This window comes from Urocitellus parryii, chromosome Y (assembly GCF_045843805.1).
Source record: "Urocitellus parryii isolate mUroPar1 chromosome Y, mUroPar1.hap1, whole genome shotgun sequence".
Classification (NCBI taxonomy): domain Eukaryota; kingdom Metazoa; phylum Chordata; class Mammalia; order Rodentia; family Sciuridae; genus Urocitellus; species Urocitellus parryii.
Genome location: NC_135548.1, coordinates 3,098,596 through 3,116,709, shown reverse-complemented (window position 1 = coordinate 3,116,709; position 18,114 = coordinate 3,098,596). Strand labels below are relative to the sequence as shown.

The window sequence follows — 18,114 nt, the reverse complement described above, 5'->3', positions numbered from 1 at the left end:
ATATCACCAGATAACGCTGGTTTCTCATATACAAAATCTAGCACACACAGAAAGCAGCCAAGGAAAAATCCAGTGCAATTAAGTTCCTGTGCCCACACTCAAAAGAAAGAGGCTGCCTGGATTTGCAGCCTGTTTCCCAGAGCTCCTAAAATCAAACGATGCTGAAGGATGCCTAGGTGACAGGAAGCATAGAAGGAATGGGTCCACTGAGCCAGGATCCTCCCTGGTCATCAGGTGTGGCCTCTATAGCCCTTCGCCTTGCTTATCTCTGCAAGGCAGACTTTCAGTCTTTCTCTGCTTCTAAAACATCTACTTTTATACCATGGCTCATTCATGTTATTATCCTGGCCATTCTTGCTATAATGCCCTCTTGTTCTAGGTACTAAGGACTGAACACAGGGATGCTCTACCACTGAGCTACATCCCCAGTCGATTTTGTTTTTTATTTTAAGACAGGATCTCACTAAGTTGCTGAGGCTGACCTTAAACTTGTGATCCTCCTGCCTTAGCCTCCCAGTTGCTGGCATGACAGGTGTACGCCACCATACCTGATGCTATCATGCCCTCTTAAAGGCTGCACCTTCTGCAGGAGTGGGACCACATGGCCAACATTCACAATCCAGGGATGAGGGTTACTTATAACGCTAACACTGGGTAATCCTGCAGGTCCAATGAAGGAGTTCACTACTATTTGAATAGTAGGAAAGCCAAGAAAACATCTATGAGGGCAGTAGATATAGCTTAACAGAAGGGCACCTGCCTGGCATGCATGAGGCCCTGGGTTCAGTCCCCAGGACCATAAGAATAAATAATAAATAAGTAAAAATAATAATTAAAAAAATCTTTGAAATAGGATGCCACAGAGGGTCCCAATCAAGAAATAGGAACCTGATTTCACAATTTTGTTCTAGAATTAAAACAAAAGCACCTAAATTAAACACTGAGCCATGAGAGGCCACAAGAATTAAAAGGCAAAGATGATCCCAAGAATAGTGAGTGCTGGCTTTGCCAATATGAATAACAGACACTAACATATATGGTATTTAAATTCCTACAGCCTCACAAGTGGGTGCCTGTACTACCTCGGCCCCACTGGGCAGGGCACTCAACCAGAACACAGGAAAGACGGGAGTGAGCTGGAAGAACCTATAGGAGGTGATGGGTACAGGTGGGGTTCTGGAGAAAGGCCAAAACTCAACTGCAGGCAAACTCATGGTCAACGGAAAAGAGTGAAAGCAAGCAGTCAACAAAGAGAAGAGACCAGAGTAGCTTCCCATATATACCAGGAGGAGCTCCTCCACCCAGAAAGAGGCCATAGTAGACTCCAGGCAACTGACCTGGCTATAAGGGGAGCTCTTGTGTAGTCACCAGAAGCAGGGCACTGGGGAAGGAAGGGGCATCTGTCCCCAGGGCTGTGGATTCTCTTGGGAGAGCAACCATCAGCCACAGCCCCGAAGTCACTCGAAAGCTAAAGTAAACTGCACAAGTTAGGTTCCTATGTCAATGAGACTTTTTCCCCCATGCAGTACTGAGGCTTAAACCCAGGGCCTCACAAATATTAGGCAAGTGCTGCACCACTGAGTTACACCCTCAGCACGGCTTTCTATGTCAGAACCCAATCAAAAGCCGAGGCCACCGTCAGAAATGCTGCTTGTAGAAGACTGCTTCCCTGCCCCCACTTAGATGTCAGAGTTAAATCATCATCTGTATTTTCTTCCCATTTCCCTCAGCACTGGCACTGCATGCAGCTCGTGATTCTTTCCCTACCTCTGCATGCCTCCTCTTCCACGTGGAGTTTGGTGGGCCTCCTTTCTCCTCCCTGACCCCAGACCCTGCAGCCCTCAGACTGTGGTCCTACAAACTCTTCCTTCCAAATAATGAGGAGTCACAAGAGCAAATCAACAAGTAAACAAAACAGTGGCCTCTAGTCCTGGATCCAGATCTCTTAAGTCCAGATGAGCATAAATAAAAGGGGAAAATGTAGTTCTAAATTAAGGCAGAAAAACAAACCCACCAGTCTCATGCTACGCCTTCTTCCTATGGATACTGCCAATCATTTCAGGGATGACGGCGTCCTGCTCGCAAATGCTCTCTGCACAAAAAGAACACACCTGCTCAGGGGACTTCATTGCGTGGGACTGAAGCTCTGTGGGATGCTGCTCTGCCCTGAAAAAATGCCGAGCTTGAGTTTCGCCTTGTTATCCCAACCCATCCAGGACAGGCTGCATAATTACCTAGCAAAGCAGTTCAGAATGGAAAGCTTCAATTGCCCCTTAGCTAACTGAAGGCCAGCAACAGCAAATGTCTGACCTGAAGCAACAAACATGGGGTAGAGCCTGGATGATAAAGCTGTCACTTATTTTGAATTCTACTTAGAGCTGGTTGTATAAATGAACAATCAGTCTTCCCATTAATCACCTCTCAGGGAAAACATCCAAGAAGATAACCCTCAGAGTTTAGTTTATGAATTTTATGTTAAAGCATAGTTTTTCCCCCTAAAGACCTCTATTTCACATGTACTCAGTTTTTTAACTATATTGGGATTTAGGAGATACACTCTTATTCTTCCCCTCTCCTTCCATCTGTACCAACAAAATGCAAGCCTGGGGTTAACGCCAGCCTGTTAGCACTTGGCAGTGGCTCCCTTAGGCGGAGGCGGAAGTGGCTGAAAGAAGTCAGGGAAGAGGGATTCTGCCAGCCCACAGCCTAGGAGCCGCCCCCAGCTCAGCTTCATCTTCCAGAGCTTCCCAGAATACAATGCTCATGAAAGATGTTCCAATTTGAGAAGCAATAGTCCAAAAAAAAAAAAAAGTATTGCATCTTTGTTCTCTTACAGGGTATCAATCCAGAAAATATGTTCATCTTTTGAGATGTTTATATCTTCTTGATTCTAAATCAAGAGCATAAAGATAAGTAAAAGCCTGTTATACTTAACTGGCATGTAAACTACAATCTTAGTAAAACTTCAGCAAACAAAATATGTCACCGGGGGTTGGTATTCACAATGATCAAGAACTAACTCAAGGAGAGTCAATTTATCTACCACTCATACATCCACCAACCCAATCTTCCAATCATCTATCTGTCCATTCACTTATACACCCCAACTATGCAGCCAGCCAGCCACACCTATCCATGTACCCATCTACTCATCCATCCATCCACTTACTCTTTCATCTATCCAACCACTAATTTCCCATCCATCCACCCACCCACATACCTATCTGTTCACCCATCCACCCTTCCATCCATTCAATCACTCATTTTCCCAAACCCATTCATCCATCAATTCATATACTCTTGTTCATCCACCCACCCACCCTTCTATCCATCCAACACCCATTTTCCCATCTATATATACATACATATACCCATCCATTTATCCACCCATCTTTCCTTCCAACTATAAGCCCACTCATCCATCCATCCATCCATGCATGCATGCGTGTAACTAACCATTCATTCACCCACCCACCTGAGGAATGTCCATCCATCTGTTCACTCATCCATGTGTCCCTTAATCAGTCCACTCATCCAACCAACCATTTATTCATTTATTTAGCACCCAATCTGTGTAGGAACTGTGTGATATACGGGGTATTGAAAAATGAAAAAGTAAAATCCTGGTCTTCCAGGAGCTATCAGTCTGGTCCAGCAAGAGTGAAGAGGCAGCTCCCAGAAAACAGGAGAAGGGTGTGGCAGATACATCCAAATAGGATATTTGCCATCCTCCCCAAGCCATCCCAGTCTGCAGAGGATGCCATTGTTCCCAATGCAACAGGCACCCACTTTGAAAGTTAACACAGAATAATTACAGAACCAGAAGGGGTGTGCATTTCTAAGGTTGTAGTTACACACTGCTGTAAAGCCCTTCACACAGGTTTTGCCAAATCCCCATTTCCATTCATTTGAAATGTTTCCCCATCAGTTCTAAACGTGAAACCTCATCAGCTCAATGATGAAATGATTGAGAGAGTTCAGAACAAAAGCAACTGAATTTTTTAGTATGAAGACATAAGGGAGCCAGGCACAGTGGTGCATGCCTGTAATCCCAACAGCTCACAGGCTGAGGCAGGAGGATCATGAGTTCAAAGCTAGCCTCTGCAATAGCATGGCACTAAGCAACTCAATGAGAATCCGTATTTAAATAAAATACAATATAGAATGGGGATGTGGCTCAGTGGTCAAGTGCCCCTGAGTTCAATCCCCGGTAAACCACCCCCCCACACACACATATACACACAAAAAGACATAAGGGAGAAGCAGGGACATCTCTCCAAGTGTTACAGGCAGAATTGTGACTCCTTTCTAAATTAGTATGTTGAAGCCATAACCCCCCAAATCTCAAACTACAACATTTTGGAGGGAGAACCCCCCAAATCTCAAACTACAACATTTCGGAGGGAGAATCTTTAAAGAGATGGTTAAAATAAAATGAAGTCATTAGGGTAGGTCCTAATCCAATCTGTCTCGTGTTTTTTTATATGAAGAGGAGATTAGCACACACAGACAAAAGATCACATGAGGACACAGAAGAGTCTACAAGCCAAGGAGAGGTCTCAGGAGGAACACAGTGCATCTTAATAGCAGCCTGCCAGCCTCCAGAACTGTGAAAGGATCAATGTAACAGCCCCAGGGAATACACACACCCTGTCTTGGAGGGAAGGCCAGTGGCAGGGTGTGGCCCTTTGCAAGAAGCAGACCCTGCTGGGGTCTGAGCTTGAGGACCTGGTACAAAACCTCAGAAAGCTGCTGTGGAAAGACCAGGCAGATGAAATCTGTGAGGCAGGTCATTAGGGTCAGCTGGGGTAAGTGAAATCCACTAGACCTGCTCCCTTGGGTCCAATCACTACTGTAATCTGCCCAAATGCCACAGAACTCTCTCCTCTGACTTCTGATGCACAATAGAAAGTTTAAAAGATTTATAATTACAGGTCACCCCTTCAGTTGCAAATATTTGTGACATTCTTTCCCTCCTACACTGGGAGGTTCTATAGGATCCTGAACCTCACAAAAGATGTTATCTCCATTTGACTTGGATGAACGCCAGCAAATACAAAAATAATTCCTAACATCGTTCTTCATGTTATTCCCAACAGAAAGCAACAAAAACCATTTTTTATTTGCATCAGTTATCAAGTTAGTAATTTATTCATTATAAAAGCATATTTTACTTTAAACTTGTGCACTTTGTTAGGTATCTTTATATCTTCACATAATAGACTTTATTTCTATTATTATAAACTTTATTATAAACTTTTATTTCTATAATTTTCACACTTAACTTTTCTTTTCTTTTCTTTTTTTTAAATTGAGCTAGGCGTGCTCTATTACCAAGCTATACCCCCAGCCCTTTTTTATTTTTCAGATCAAGTCTCACTAAAATGCCCAGATCGGCCTCAAACTTGCCACCCTCCTGTCTTGGCCTCTTGGGTCACTGGGATTATAGGCGTATATTACAACGTCAGCTTCACATTTAATTTTTCAAGCATATTCTTTCTTGCTGATCCTTCAGAAAATTAAACAGTCCGTGAGAAAAGCTGAAAATGACTTTTTAATAGTCATATTTTAGAATTTCATTGGGACTTGCTGCTCTTAAAAGCACACACACACACAATAATTCTGAAAATTGCCGGGTTTGTAGCTCAAAAGCAGGCGGCTTCTGGAACTAATTTCTTCAGAGTGTTTATGTAGTCTGCTGGAAGACACAGCTATGATTTTAAAAAAGCACATGGCCCCTCCTTTCTTCCTCCTGACCCTCTCAGTATGGATAGTGCTACTTTTGCACACAAATAGGATGCACATTATCCCTATTAGCAGTGACAGTCTCTATGCACAGGAGTGGAGCTATGCCCCAACCACCATGCGTGTCCTCTGCACAGTTTACATGCTCATGGCATGGAACAGAGTGCAGGAGCAGAGAAAGCACCATGTGTGTAGAGGTAGCTGCCAGCCCCTGCCAGCCGTGCACTGCACAGCTGGCCCCACAACTGCAGAGGCGCCTGGAAGCCAGCTTTGCAAACAGACCACAGCTGGCATATGGCACGTGACTCACTCAGAAGCCACAGTAATAAAGCTGTAATTGTGCTCCTCAGACACTGCTAAGTTCTGTAGGTGGATTATTCACCAGCTTCTCTTACCCTGGGTTCATTTTAGCCACGCAGACTGATCTGTAATTGCAGGGGCTTCCTACACAGGCACACACTCCGTATCAATCCTGTTGCCTCAGAATCACATAAGTATTGGATCTTTTTGTATGAAGTTAATAGCATTCAGTTTCAAGCCAAATGAAATAAAATCCCATCACATAGGCTCTTGAAAGTAAACATCTAAAGTGGCTATTTCTGCAAAGGAACCTGAGCGTTGGGGCCAGCATTTAATTTGAACATTGCACCAATCAAACAAGATTCCCAAGACAAGAGAAAAATCCTCTCAGATCTCCATCCGTGTATTGATTTCCATGTGTCCATCAGCCCTTATAAAGCAAGGTTACACCATATCCTCTGCAAAGATGCACACTCTCCTCTCCTGCCCTCTTCATGCAGAAAAGTCAGGATTATGGTATATATTTAATCCAAATCCCATCCTCCCACAACTAAACAGCTGTCTGTGCAACTGCCTAAAATCATGGAGGCAACACTAGCACCCTGCTGCCACCAACTGACTTGACTTCTATTTTCAATCTCAAAATTAACTCATTAAATCAGTCCAATTTAGAAAGGCTTGCCTTACTCCTTTCTGAATGAGAATCCTTAGATGCAACTGCAATTGCATCTGAGACCTTGGCCCACAAACACAGCTGTGAGCGGATGGATGGTGAAAGCATCCTTTCAGCCGTAGACTTCTGTACAAAGCACTTAGTTTCAAGTATGCTAAACTGGACTTTACATATTGTTCCCATAAAGCATCTCACTACACAGAAAACACAGCGTGTATTTTAAGAACAAAAATGCCACCATGGCAATGCTTCTTTGGGCAGGGCTAGGGGGCACATGGGCTCTGCTCAGAACTCCAGGGTATCATGGGGATCAGAAATCATGCTTGGTTACAGTTACTTTGGGTTTGGGAAAAACTACACAGCCCATGTCAGCCCAGCATTCACCATCCATTAAAAAAAAAAAAAAAGTCCCCAAGTCATATTTTTAGCAATCCCAAATCTAAATTTCACCTACCGTACAGCGGACTGTCCCTCCTCGGCACAGAATGTGGAGAGAACTGCTTCTTGATGCCCACTCGGCTCCTCTGACTGCCTTCGCGGCTTGACAGCCACTTCCTGCAAAGGCAGCACATGAGACGACCAGTCACCAGGCTGCTCTCCTAAGACATCTCATCTGTTATTAGGAAACCCCTCATTTGTGGGTTAGCCCTGCACGCCTGTCCCACAACGCCAGTGACGCTGCCTGTTGTCTCGGACTGAGACCCAGCCACGGAACATGCCCATTCAGCTCTACAAAGCGTTTCATTGAGATGACTGACCTAAGACCCCAGCATCCACTTCTGGACAGGAAATAGAACTCCTACATGAAGCCTGTGAAACCATGTGACACACTGGTCAAAAGAAATCAAACAAAAGACAGCTGGTCACAAGTCATCGTGGACTTGTTGGAAGCTGGAATTCTTCACTCTTGACTGAACAAGCACAGAATTCCCAGAGGTCACTCTAACAGCCCAAAGCCAGGCAGCAAGGGAGCAGAAACAAAATCTCGCAGTGTCTGCATGGGCTCTCAGCACCAGGAGGCCTCCATGCACATTCTGGACACCCTGCATTAAGGCTATTACTGGTTCTTTTACAGGTGACTGCATCTGGTCAGGCATGGTGGCATATGCTGATAACCCACACTACCTGGGAGGCTAAGGCAGGAGGACAGCAAGTTTGAGGCCAGCCTGGGCAACTGAATAATAGTGTGCCTCAAAATAAAATATAAAAGGGTGGCAATGTAGCTCAGAGGTAGAGCACCCCTGGGATCAATGCTCAGTATGGAGAAACATACACACACACACACACACACACACACACACACACACACACACACAGAAACAATCTATTACTGCAACAATGTTTTTCTCTGAAACATACAGATGCAGATGGAATAAGCAGAAAAAGCAGATAGGGGTCTGGGATTGTGGCTCAGTGGTAGAGCGCTCATCTAGCACGTGAGAGGCCGCTAGGTTGAATCCTCAGCACCACATAAATATAAATAAAATAAAGTCAAAAAAAGAAAAAGGAGACAGAAGGACAGAGAGACAGAAGAAAGGGAGAGGGAAAGATTGTGGACTTTGAAGTACTAATACGAATATGTGGTTTTCAAGAAAGATAGGAGTTAATGCTCAGCATCAAAACTGTCACTTAAAATAGTGCAATAGTTCACTGCATTTTTAAATCCACTTTATCCCAGAATAATCCTAAGAGTGCTTATAAATTTTTAAAAAAGATAAATATTAAGTGGCATCAATGTTTGACAATTGGCTATCAGATGTTAAGCCCTTAGCTAAAACACGTGTTTTCATTTCAGAGAGGTGCATTAGCATTTTCTAAAGCACTCTCTCCCACCCTATCCAGCTCCCCAAATTCCTTGTTTAGCATGAAGGTGGGACAACTAATTAAGGGGAAAGACTATGAAGCAAGGGATTCGGAAAAGGAGGCTAAGAACAAAAGATGTGGGTTTGCAGAGGTATAGTGTTTCAAACTTCCATGCAGGTGCCAATTCCGTCCCTAAGGCCCTCTCACCTGCAGTGATACAGGCCATCCTATTCTGGGTACGTCCTGTAGATGTCTCAAGGTCAAGGTTGGGGCAGACTAGGCCCTTGCTCATAGCAGGATGCTTACCTGTGTGTAGTGGTCTGTGGGTGGTGACGACCGGGACCTTTCATGGACGTACTGTGGCCTCTGGTGCTGGTCCAAACCCACATCCAGAATGTCATCTGCTGAGTGATACCGCCCAGCACTCTTGGCCTCCAGGGGCTTCCTCTGCTCCTTCCAAGAGGCTTGGTACTCTGCAAAGGTCCCAAGTCTCTGAGGTGGGTCTAATTTCCTGAACTTTTCTGCCTCCCTGTGACCAATGAGGATTTCTCCAAAGGAAGTGGCACGAGACCTAGTCTGGAACCCAGAGTCTGCCCCCTCACTCCTGTGGCCTGCTGTCCGCGGCCTCTCCACCTTCTCCCTCGGGACTCCACATAGAGCTTGTCTCTGGCCTGGTCTCTGGAGGAGGGGTTTGCTTGTTTCCTCAAAAAACTTCCACCGGTCAGCAAATGTGCCCACAGTATCCTCGGGTGGCGTGGGATGCTGGTGAGGGCTGCAATCCACCGAGAGCCCCACCTCATTCATTTTCTCTGGTTCAGAGTACGACTTCAGTTTCTGCTCGGCTGTGAACCGTTTCCGGCCTCCAATACGAGGAACGTAGGGCATGCCACCTCCAGATGAGGGTGGCTTGGCCAGTCCTGCCTCACAGAAGTGGGGGACAGAGTTTGGCTCCTGAGGGAATGAAGATAAGGTACTGTGATCCCCAGTCCTGTGTTCTAGTGACCCGGGATACTGGTCCACTGGGTTGGGGTCTAAATCCCGGCGCTTAAAGGAGGTGGCTCTCAGGACCCGTGCTTGGGCCTCTTTCAGGTGGTCTTTATAGGTGCTAGAGAAGGAACCTTCTAGGGTGCCACCCACCTCAGCTGTCCAGCTGCTGGCACTGTCCTCGGCCTCACTGGCTCCAGCCAGCGTCACCGTGCTCCTGCTTTTCTGCAGCTTGGCTCTACGCATCTGGATCTCATTCCTCAGAGTGGTGGCAAATCGGTCACTTCTCCGTGTTGGCTTACCCACCTGGGCATCGAATGGCGGTAGCTTCTCAGTGCCACCATCCTGGCCATTCTCGGGCTGGCACATCCCCTCCTGGGTCAGGGAGTGCAGCATGGGTGTCCTCTGGCGAGAGATTCTGCTGCTCTCTCCCTCCGCCCACTTGAAGCCCTCAGCTGTCTTCTGTGGACTGGCTTTCTCAGCACGGCTGGCTCTGGGAGGCTCTTGGATTCCCGAGAAGCAGCCTTCGGCCCCTGAATCCAGTAGGGGACATTGCTCTCTCTCCGGGGCATCCAGAGCCTGCTCATGCTGAGGTAGGTAGCATCGTGGGCTCTGGCCCATCAGGTGTGTGGGAACATGCTCCAGGGCTCCCGAGGCTGCATCCGAAGGCCAAGACTCCCCACGGAGCTTTGTCACCTGGGTGCTTCCCTGCAAGGGCTGCCTGGAAGGCACGCTGTGATAGTGGCTCAACCCACCACTGTCCACCTTTTGGTTGGCAGCACTGGGCCACCTCCCCACAGAGGGGTTGTCATCTTGGTGGTGTGTGGCGGGAGGCTCCTGCCGACCTCCAGAGAGGGCCACCCGCTGCAGTTCCTTTGGTGACACAGGGGCCCTGTGGCTTTGGTCACTGCATTGGCGCAGGTGCTGACCCCCAGGGTGAGGTTGCCGGAAATGCACCTCTGTGCCGAACAGCCTGTCGGGAGCCCCTAGGGAACTGCCTGCCCTGTCATCTAAGCACAGCCAACCACAGTCCGTGTGGCCCTCCAGCGGGTAGCCATGGCCTCCCACTTCCTTCCCACTACTCGGGCATACCAGCCTTCGCCGATCAGTCCTCTCTGGTCTCCAATCACTGCGGGGTTGAGCCCGAGCCAGGGCTGTAAAGTGCTGCGTGGTGGCCGCCTCTGAGAATGGAGGGCCTTGCACCTTCTCATGGCTCTTGGTGGCGGCAAAGCTATCACTGCGCAGAGGAGGTGGGGGAGGAGGGGGGGAAGAAGAGTTTTTTTTCTTGTCAGGAACATACCAAACTGGCCCAAAACTGGATCTCCCAGAAGTGGCCAACTTAGGCTCAGCATTGTCCTCTGGCCAGGGGCTTTTACTGCTATCATTAGGTACCCTGGCTGGGAAACACAGTGACCTGTCCTCTGGGACCTGAGGATCACTCATGGCCTGGCCTTGCCGGCTGCTATGCCTAGAGGCCTCCCAAAGGCCAACTTTGTAGAGGATGTTCTCTGCAGACGAGGCATCGGCCTTGGGCAAAGTGTGGTCAGGGGTGCTGGAGCTGGTGGAAAATGAGCCGTAAGCCGAGTCCCTCTTGCTGTGGCTGCTCAGGTGGTCAATGCTGCTGTTGGACTTGGCAGCTGAGAGGCGTCCAGAGGGCTGGGAGGAGTGGTCCAGGCTATCCACGCTCCCCAGGGAGCTGAAGTGGTCAGAAGTGCGCTGCAGGTTCGTCTGCTCCCAGGAGCCAGACAGGTCATGGGAGGAAGAACTACAAAAACAAGAAGAATGGTTTGCTTTAGCATCCAGTGACAACAAAGGGCAAGATCAGAGGGCAACGGAATTGTGAACAGAGCTGGCTGGCACTCTGTGGAGGGTGAAGATGCTAGATGATAACTTCTTAATGTAAGATCCCTGGGTCTGAGATTTTAGTTTGGCACATCTCAATTGTGGCCTGGTGAGATGCTCTGAGAGCAGGCTGAAGAGACTATGTCCTACCTGCTTTTAAACAGACCCCTTGCAATGCCAGCACATTTTCCCAACTTCATGCCTACATCACTAGGAGGCAATGCCTCGATGAACACTCCTATGGCCCATCAACAGCTAACTGTAGGTGTTGGTAAATGATAATTCATGAGCTAAGTAAGAGTGGTTCTTATCTTATCAAATGGTCAAGGCAAAAGAAATCAAAGGCATAATATTTCTCCCATGTAACCTATGAAAATTATATGAAATTCAAAATTCAGTTCATAAATGAAGTTTTCTGGAGCACAGCTATACCCATTTGTCGACGTATTGGCTGTGGCTGCTTTGGCACCACCATAGCAGAGTGAATAAGTGGCAGAGATTGTCTGACCTGAAAAGCTGAAAATATTTACTATCTAACCCTTTAAAGAACGGCTTTCAGACCCCTGTTTCAGTGTATGCAATGATTTTCTGATTCCCTACTTTGTTTTCCCCTTATAGTACCAGAGATTGGGCTATGTGTATGCTAAGCAAGCACTGTATCACTAAGTTATATACCCAGTTCTTTGTTTTGTTTATTCATCCTCACATGTATGAGACAAGTTCTCTGCTACTGAGCTACAACCCCAGCCCACACACCCAGTTCTTTTTTTATTTTTTGGTCTACCACTGAGCTACACCACCAGACCCCTGTTTTTTGAGAAGGGATCCTGCTAAGTTGCCGAAGCTCGTCTCAAACTGCCATCCTCCTGCCTTGGCCTCCCAAGGAGCTGGGATTACAGACGTGTGCCATTGCACCCAGTTCCAAAGATTCTTATTATGGATTATTCACCCAAAGGAAGTAAACAAATGAGAACAATTTTAAAGTTAAAAAAGAGACTTTAGGGATAACATTTCTTTTCCAAACCCAAATATCAGAGTATGATTAGCTCTTCTCTAAACGCTCAGTTGGTTTGATATTTAAAAGAAGCAACAGGCTTTCCCAGCAAGATCATATGCTGCTTGTGTTCAGGTAAATGATTAAACCTTGTGATTCACTAGTGCTATACACGAACAACAAAAATCACATATTCCTAATCAGGATGATGTCTAAGAAGGAGGAATAAAGGGTTGATCAAGATATTAAATATTCTCTGACATAGTAACTGTATGCTATGACTCATATATCTTAATGATACAGATATTCATCCAGGATATTAGATTCTTCCCTTGAAGTTTCACAAAGCTGTGTTATTCATGCTTCAAGCAAGAAAAAAAAGCCATGGTTAAATTAGGTTTGGGGAGAACAAGGATGGGAAAGAAGGCAGTATGACAAGCACAAGGGTGTAGTGAGGAGAATGGACTGGCTGGTCACATGAGGTTTTTATACTGCATCCTCTAAGGGCAGAACCAGCATCACCAGAAATACTGCATGTTCCTGAAATTCTCCCACCAGGGACGATTCTTCCACAAGTTCTTAACTCCAGGCAGACAGAAACAACACTAAGTACAGTTTCCACACAGATGTGGGCAGTACTCATTTCTAATTAAGAGACTGCCAGCTGGACATGATGGTGCATGTCTGTAACTGCTGGGACTCAGGAGGCTGAGGCAGGAGGACCACAAATTCGAAGGCAGCTTCAGCAACTTAGCAAGACCCTAAGCAACTTAGTGAGACCCCATCTCAAAAAGAGGAGTGAGCAGGGATGTCACTCAGTGGTTAAGCTTCCCTGGGTTAAATCCCCAGTTCGGAGGGTGGGGGTGTTTAGTCACATAGACTAAGTGGAGATGCTATTAAAGTCACTTAGTTTTGAAATGAAAAGCCCATTTTTCACTTAAGTTTTATGACTCAGTTGAGAATCTATGGCTTTTCAAAAATACCAACTTCTCACTACCTTAAACAAGTAATAAATACTGTATTTGAGAGGTAATTCCTTCACACTACTTCAGTACTTTTCTTTGTAGTTTTGCAGCTGACATTTATTAATAGCCAAAAATGGATTTTGAAATGGTTATGTTAGCTTCAAAACACACACACACAAACTAACAAGCACATGGATACACTTGCACACTCAAATACAAGTATACGTAGAGATACACACAGATATGCACACATATATGCTTACAGGCACACTCACACATGCATGGGGATACATACACATGTATAAACACACACATCCCAAAACTATGCTATCTGCCACTAACACCCTGACACATGAGAGAAAGTATGCTTGCTTATTATTGCACTGTCATTTAGTTTCATTATTATAGTTGTTTTCCACCCTCACCCATATGCCTCCTTAGTGAAAAATTCAGTTCTAACTCTACTCAAGCATTGAGTTTTCTGATGAGAAATGTCAAAGTCATTCTGAAGTCAAGAAGCACACTGGAATATCTGAGCATCTGCAGACTATTACAGATTTTACATCCTCCTGGAAAATGGGCATCTACCTCGCATGGTGTCGGCTGTGCCAGGAAGGGCAGCCACTGGCAGCAGGGAACTGAGAGGAGACTGGCTCAGGGTGTCCATCGGAGAACTTGGTGGCGTGCCAGGAGTGAGGCCTCCAGCTCAGCTCACTCCTCCTGGAAAAGAATGCAGACATGTGAGGAAATTTGACACCCTAGATACATGTGTGCCAAGACAGGAGCCCAGGAACAGAGATCAGTTGCACCTGTCCGGGAGGGATCTGCAGCACCCCGTGCTTCCCACCATATCCATGCACGCAGGCTTATTCATTTCAGATTTTATGAGTGATCCTTTTGCGCAAAAGCAGAGTGGCAATCACAAGCTCCAAAATGTGAAGCAGTTATCCAAAAATACATGCAATTTGGGCTGGGGTTATGGCTCAGTAGTAGAGCATTTGCCTGGCACATGTGAGGCACTGGGTTCGATTCTCAGCACCACATATAAATAAATGGATATAAAAATATAAAGGTTCGTCAACATCTAAAAAACATTAAAAATGTATACATGCAATTTGTCAATTAAGACATTTATTTATACATGTAAAAAATAAATAAAATTTATTCCAAATAACTAAGTAAACAAAACTTGCCCTCTCTCTTCCCCCTGTAATATAGAATGCAAACACATTTTCCTGTCTTTTGTAGTATAACTTTGAACAGAACCCTGAGCCTCCTTGGTGAGAAGGGACTGAAGTGGAGAAGTAGTCAGTGTGCCCACATGCCCTGCTGACAGGGGCACGGTTTAGACTGCATATCTCTATTTGCTAGCTAAGTAAATCCAGCTGTCTTGTCATTAACCAAGACTAGGAGAGTCAACTTCTTCTGAGTCTCTCCATATGTACTGTCAGCTCAACCACTGAATGACCTTGATGTCCTGCACCAACAGGCTTGAGTCCCTTCCAGCCAGGGCCTCTCTACATGGTCTGAACCTTGCCAGGTTCCCACGCCACCATCTGCACCTTCCCAGATGTGGGCACACCTGCCCAGGTCAGGTGTCACCAGGTGTGTCCAGCTGAAGTCTCTAGGGATGCTGGTAACTTACATAATGGAGTCTCTCCAGTGGTAGAGGCAAGCACTCTACCACTGAGCCACAACCCCAGCCCTGGAAATTCTACTTCATGCCACTAATTTCAGGTTGACTTTTGATGCAGCAAAGATGACTAGATGTTGTCAGATATACAGACCCACCCAAGCTCTCGTCTTCAAAGTTACTATTTGAAGCTAGCTTTACTTTCCACTTTTCTAATTTGAGACAGAAATGACCTCACCTTGGACAATTTATAGACCAATCAAAAATGGAGAAAGAACTCAACTGAGCATTCTTTAGGTACTTTTATAGAGAGAGATTAGACATTTTCCCTAGTGGGTGAAAACATCAAAGAATATTATATAATGAAGAATAACTTCCAAAACAGAACTGAAAAGCATTTAAAACAAACCTTTTGATGACTTGGATAACTTTAATGAGAAAACTTATGAGTGGTAAAATGTGGAGTATGTTGACTTTATAATAGTTTCCCATGAACTAAAAAAAAAAAATACATGTGAAACAGGAATTCATTGCACCAGAGAAATAAGTAATTATAAAACCAAGACCGTACCACATAGAATTTCTCAAAATCCTCGTAAGAAAGGCTCTGGCCATGTGAATTTCATTTTCAGCTGGCTTTTTCTGTGCCAGAATATCCATGACTTCTTTCATTGTTCTTTATAATTAATTAATGACAGAAATAAACTAGACTGACTGAAACTGGAGGTGAAGAGGAAGAAAAAGAAGGCTGAGAAAAGAAAATGCCTAACACTTGTGGTGACACTCTTTGCACCCTGCCACAGGAATGCCTGAGGTTCTATCTGGGATCAGCTGGGCAGCAATGCTCCATGGGGAGAAGGAAATCTTTTCCCAAAAAAGCTATCATTAGCAAGCACATGTAAAGAATATTAGCAATAAAATCTGTCTTCATAAAATACATTGAATACTTAAAAATGAATGTCAAGTCTCTGTCCCCCCAATCCCTTGCATACTCACCCAACCTTCAAGTGTAAATAACCACTGCTGGGGGATTATCTTCAGCAAATTTTTAATCTCAAAATAATCAGCTCTAACATATAGTACACTTCTATGTACCTACCTACAGGTAAACTGCTCTGTGGTCATGCAATTTCATAACTGGAAGTTCTATTTTTTTAATACTTATTTTTCAGTTTTAGGTGGATACAATATCTTTGTTTTATTTTTACGCGGTGCTGAGGATCGAATCCAGTGCCTCATGCATGCTAGGCAAGTGCTCTACCACTGAGCCACAACCCCAGCCCTGGAAATTTTATTTTATGCCACTAATTTCAGGTTGACTTTTGATGCAGCAAAGATGAATAGAACAGAGTATAACAATTATAAATCTGCTTCTGAAAGTATCCAGCAAGCACTTTCCTTTCCAAGTACCTAGAGCTTCACCTTCAGAACTGTAGAAGAAAATGCACCACCTCCAGGCACCAAACACACAAATTTGAATATGAAGTGGAGTCAAGCTTAGTTACTATCAGAGGGGAGAGCAGTATGGTAGATAACATTAACCTACACTAGCAGAATAAACAAAAAAAAAATAAAATAAACCCTCACCCTTCCAATGATCTCATGAGTTAATGACAACTTACTTATTCATTTTGTAAGTGAATCAGACAGTGACCACAGAAGCAATCTAGCAGCTGACACAGCCAAGCAATTCCATCTCTGACCAAATATTACTCTGTGAAAACCTAAAGACTGTTTTTTAAAAACTTATAATAATTAATGAAAACATTTCAGATTTACTCTTTTGCCCTCAAGTTTATTCTATAACGACAATATTCAGCTTCCAACTAATGTGGACTTGAACAGCTAGCCATCTGATCAAAACGTTTCTTGTTCCATGTGATGCTAAGGAGAGTGAACTTCTAGCACTTTCATAAAATGCATCTCACCTGGCTCATGTCTTTGGGAGCTGTCCGAAGATAAGGAGCAATGCCCAGTGAAGCAAGAAAGGAATGCAAACCCACCCAGAGGCTCCTTTGTAAAAAGATGACACACAATGCAAGTGTCTATTTCACAAAGACAGAGTCCACAGTGAGGACATTCATGAGGGCTACCTAATACAGAGCAAAGATGCTTGGCAAAAAGGGTTCCCCTCCTCTGTACTAGCACTGAAAATGCCAGAGCTATTGGGGACAGAGAAATGTCTCTCATGTATATGCTCTGAATTTCCCGGTGCATCACAAACATAACTGGAAATCAACCAAGGGTCAGGGTCAGGCTGGTTTCTCTTCATCAGCACTTCTGATGCCTGGCAACAGCTGCCCTTGAGGAGAAGCACCTGCATGCTGCTTCCTATTCCAAGGCCCTGGAGTTGGGGACAGAGTGCTCTGGCGCCATCTACAGCTCACCCATACTCATGGTCCCACTGGCTCTGTTTACCCACTCCTAGGCAGCAGTGAAACTTACAGAACAGGAGATTTGAGATTCCCTTCTCAGCAAGATACAAAGTGAAGCGGCTTTAAACTACCTCACCCATGGAAGCACAGGATCCAATGAGCAGGCCACAGACATTCTGCAGTATGTGCCATGGTAAGACAGCCAGCCAAGCACCTTGATGCTGGGGCCTCTGAATGCACCAAGTTTGTACCCACTTCCCCACACCACAAAATGAATAACAAAGATTTCACCCATGACGTTCTAATGATTCCTTACAAAAAATGAAAGAGGCTGGGCACAGTGGCCATGCCTGAATTCCAGTGACCTGGTGGAGCTGAAGGAGGAGGACTGCAAGTTCAAAGCCAGCTTCAGCAACTTAGTGAGGCCCTAAGTAACTTAATGAGATCCTTTCTCAAAAAAAAAAAAACAAAAAAAAACAACAGAAAGGGCTGGGGATGTGGCTCAGTGGTTAAGCACCCCTGAGTTCAATCCTTTTACAAAGAGAAAGAGAGAGACAATTTCCAGGGTTTTCCTGAAATCCTTTCCCATACACTCACCAATTCTACACCAAAACTGATTTAATTTTTTTCCTCCGTGGTCCTCAGGACTGAACTCAGGCTCACGGTACACTTACTGTAATTTTTAAAAACAATTTTATATGCTAGGAAATCTTTAGGGACTTTTTTTTAAAGACAGCATTCAGATCAAAAATACAAAAACAATGCTAAGATGTCACTGACAATGAAACATAACAGATTCA

At 45.0% G+C, this 18,114-nt stretch overlaps 1 protein-coding gene across 1 annotated transcript in view; it reads right to left on the bottom strand.

Moving 5' to 3' along the window:
* The window catches only part of LOC144251039 (protein Shroom2-like), a 131,626-nt gene that overhangs the window by 38,917 nt on the left and 74,595 nt on the right, over positions 1-18,114 (bottom strand). Inside the window, exons 3-5 of the mRNA XM_077794168.1 lie at positions 13,895-14,026; positions 8,828-11,270; positions 7,173-7,273 (exon numbers count right to left, since the gene is read on the bottom strand). Coding sequence (XP_077650294.1) covers positions 7,173-7,273; positions 8,828-11,270; positions 13,895-14,026 — 2,676 coding nt within the window. The remainder of the gene's footprint in view (positions 1-7,172; positions 7,274-8,827; positions 11,271-13,894; positions 14,027-18,114) is intronic.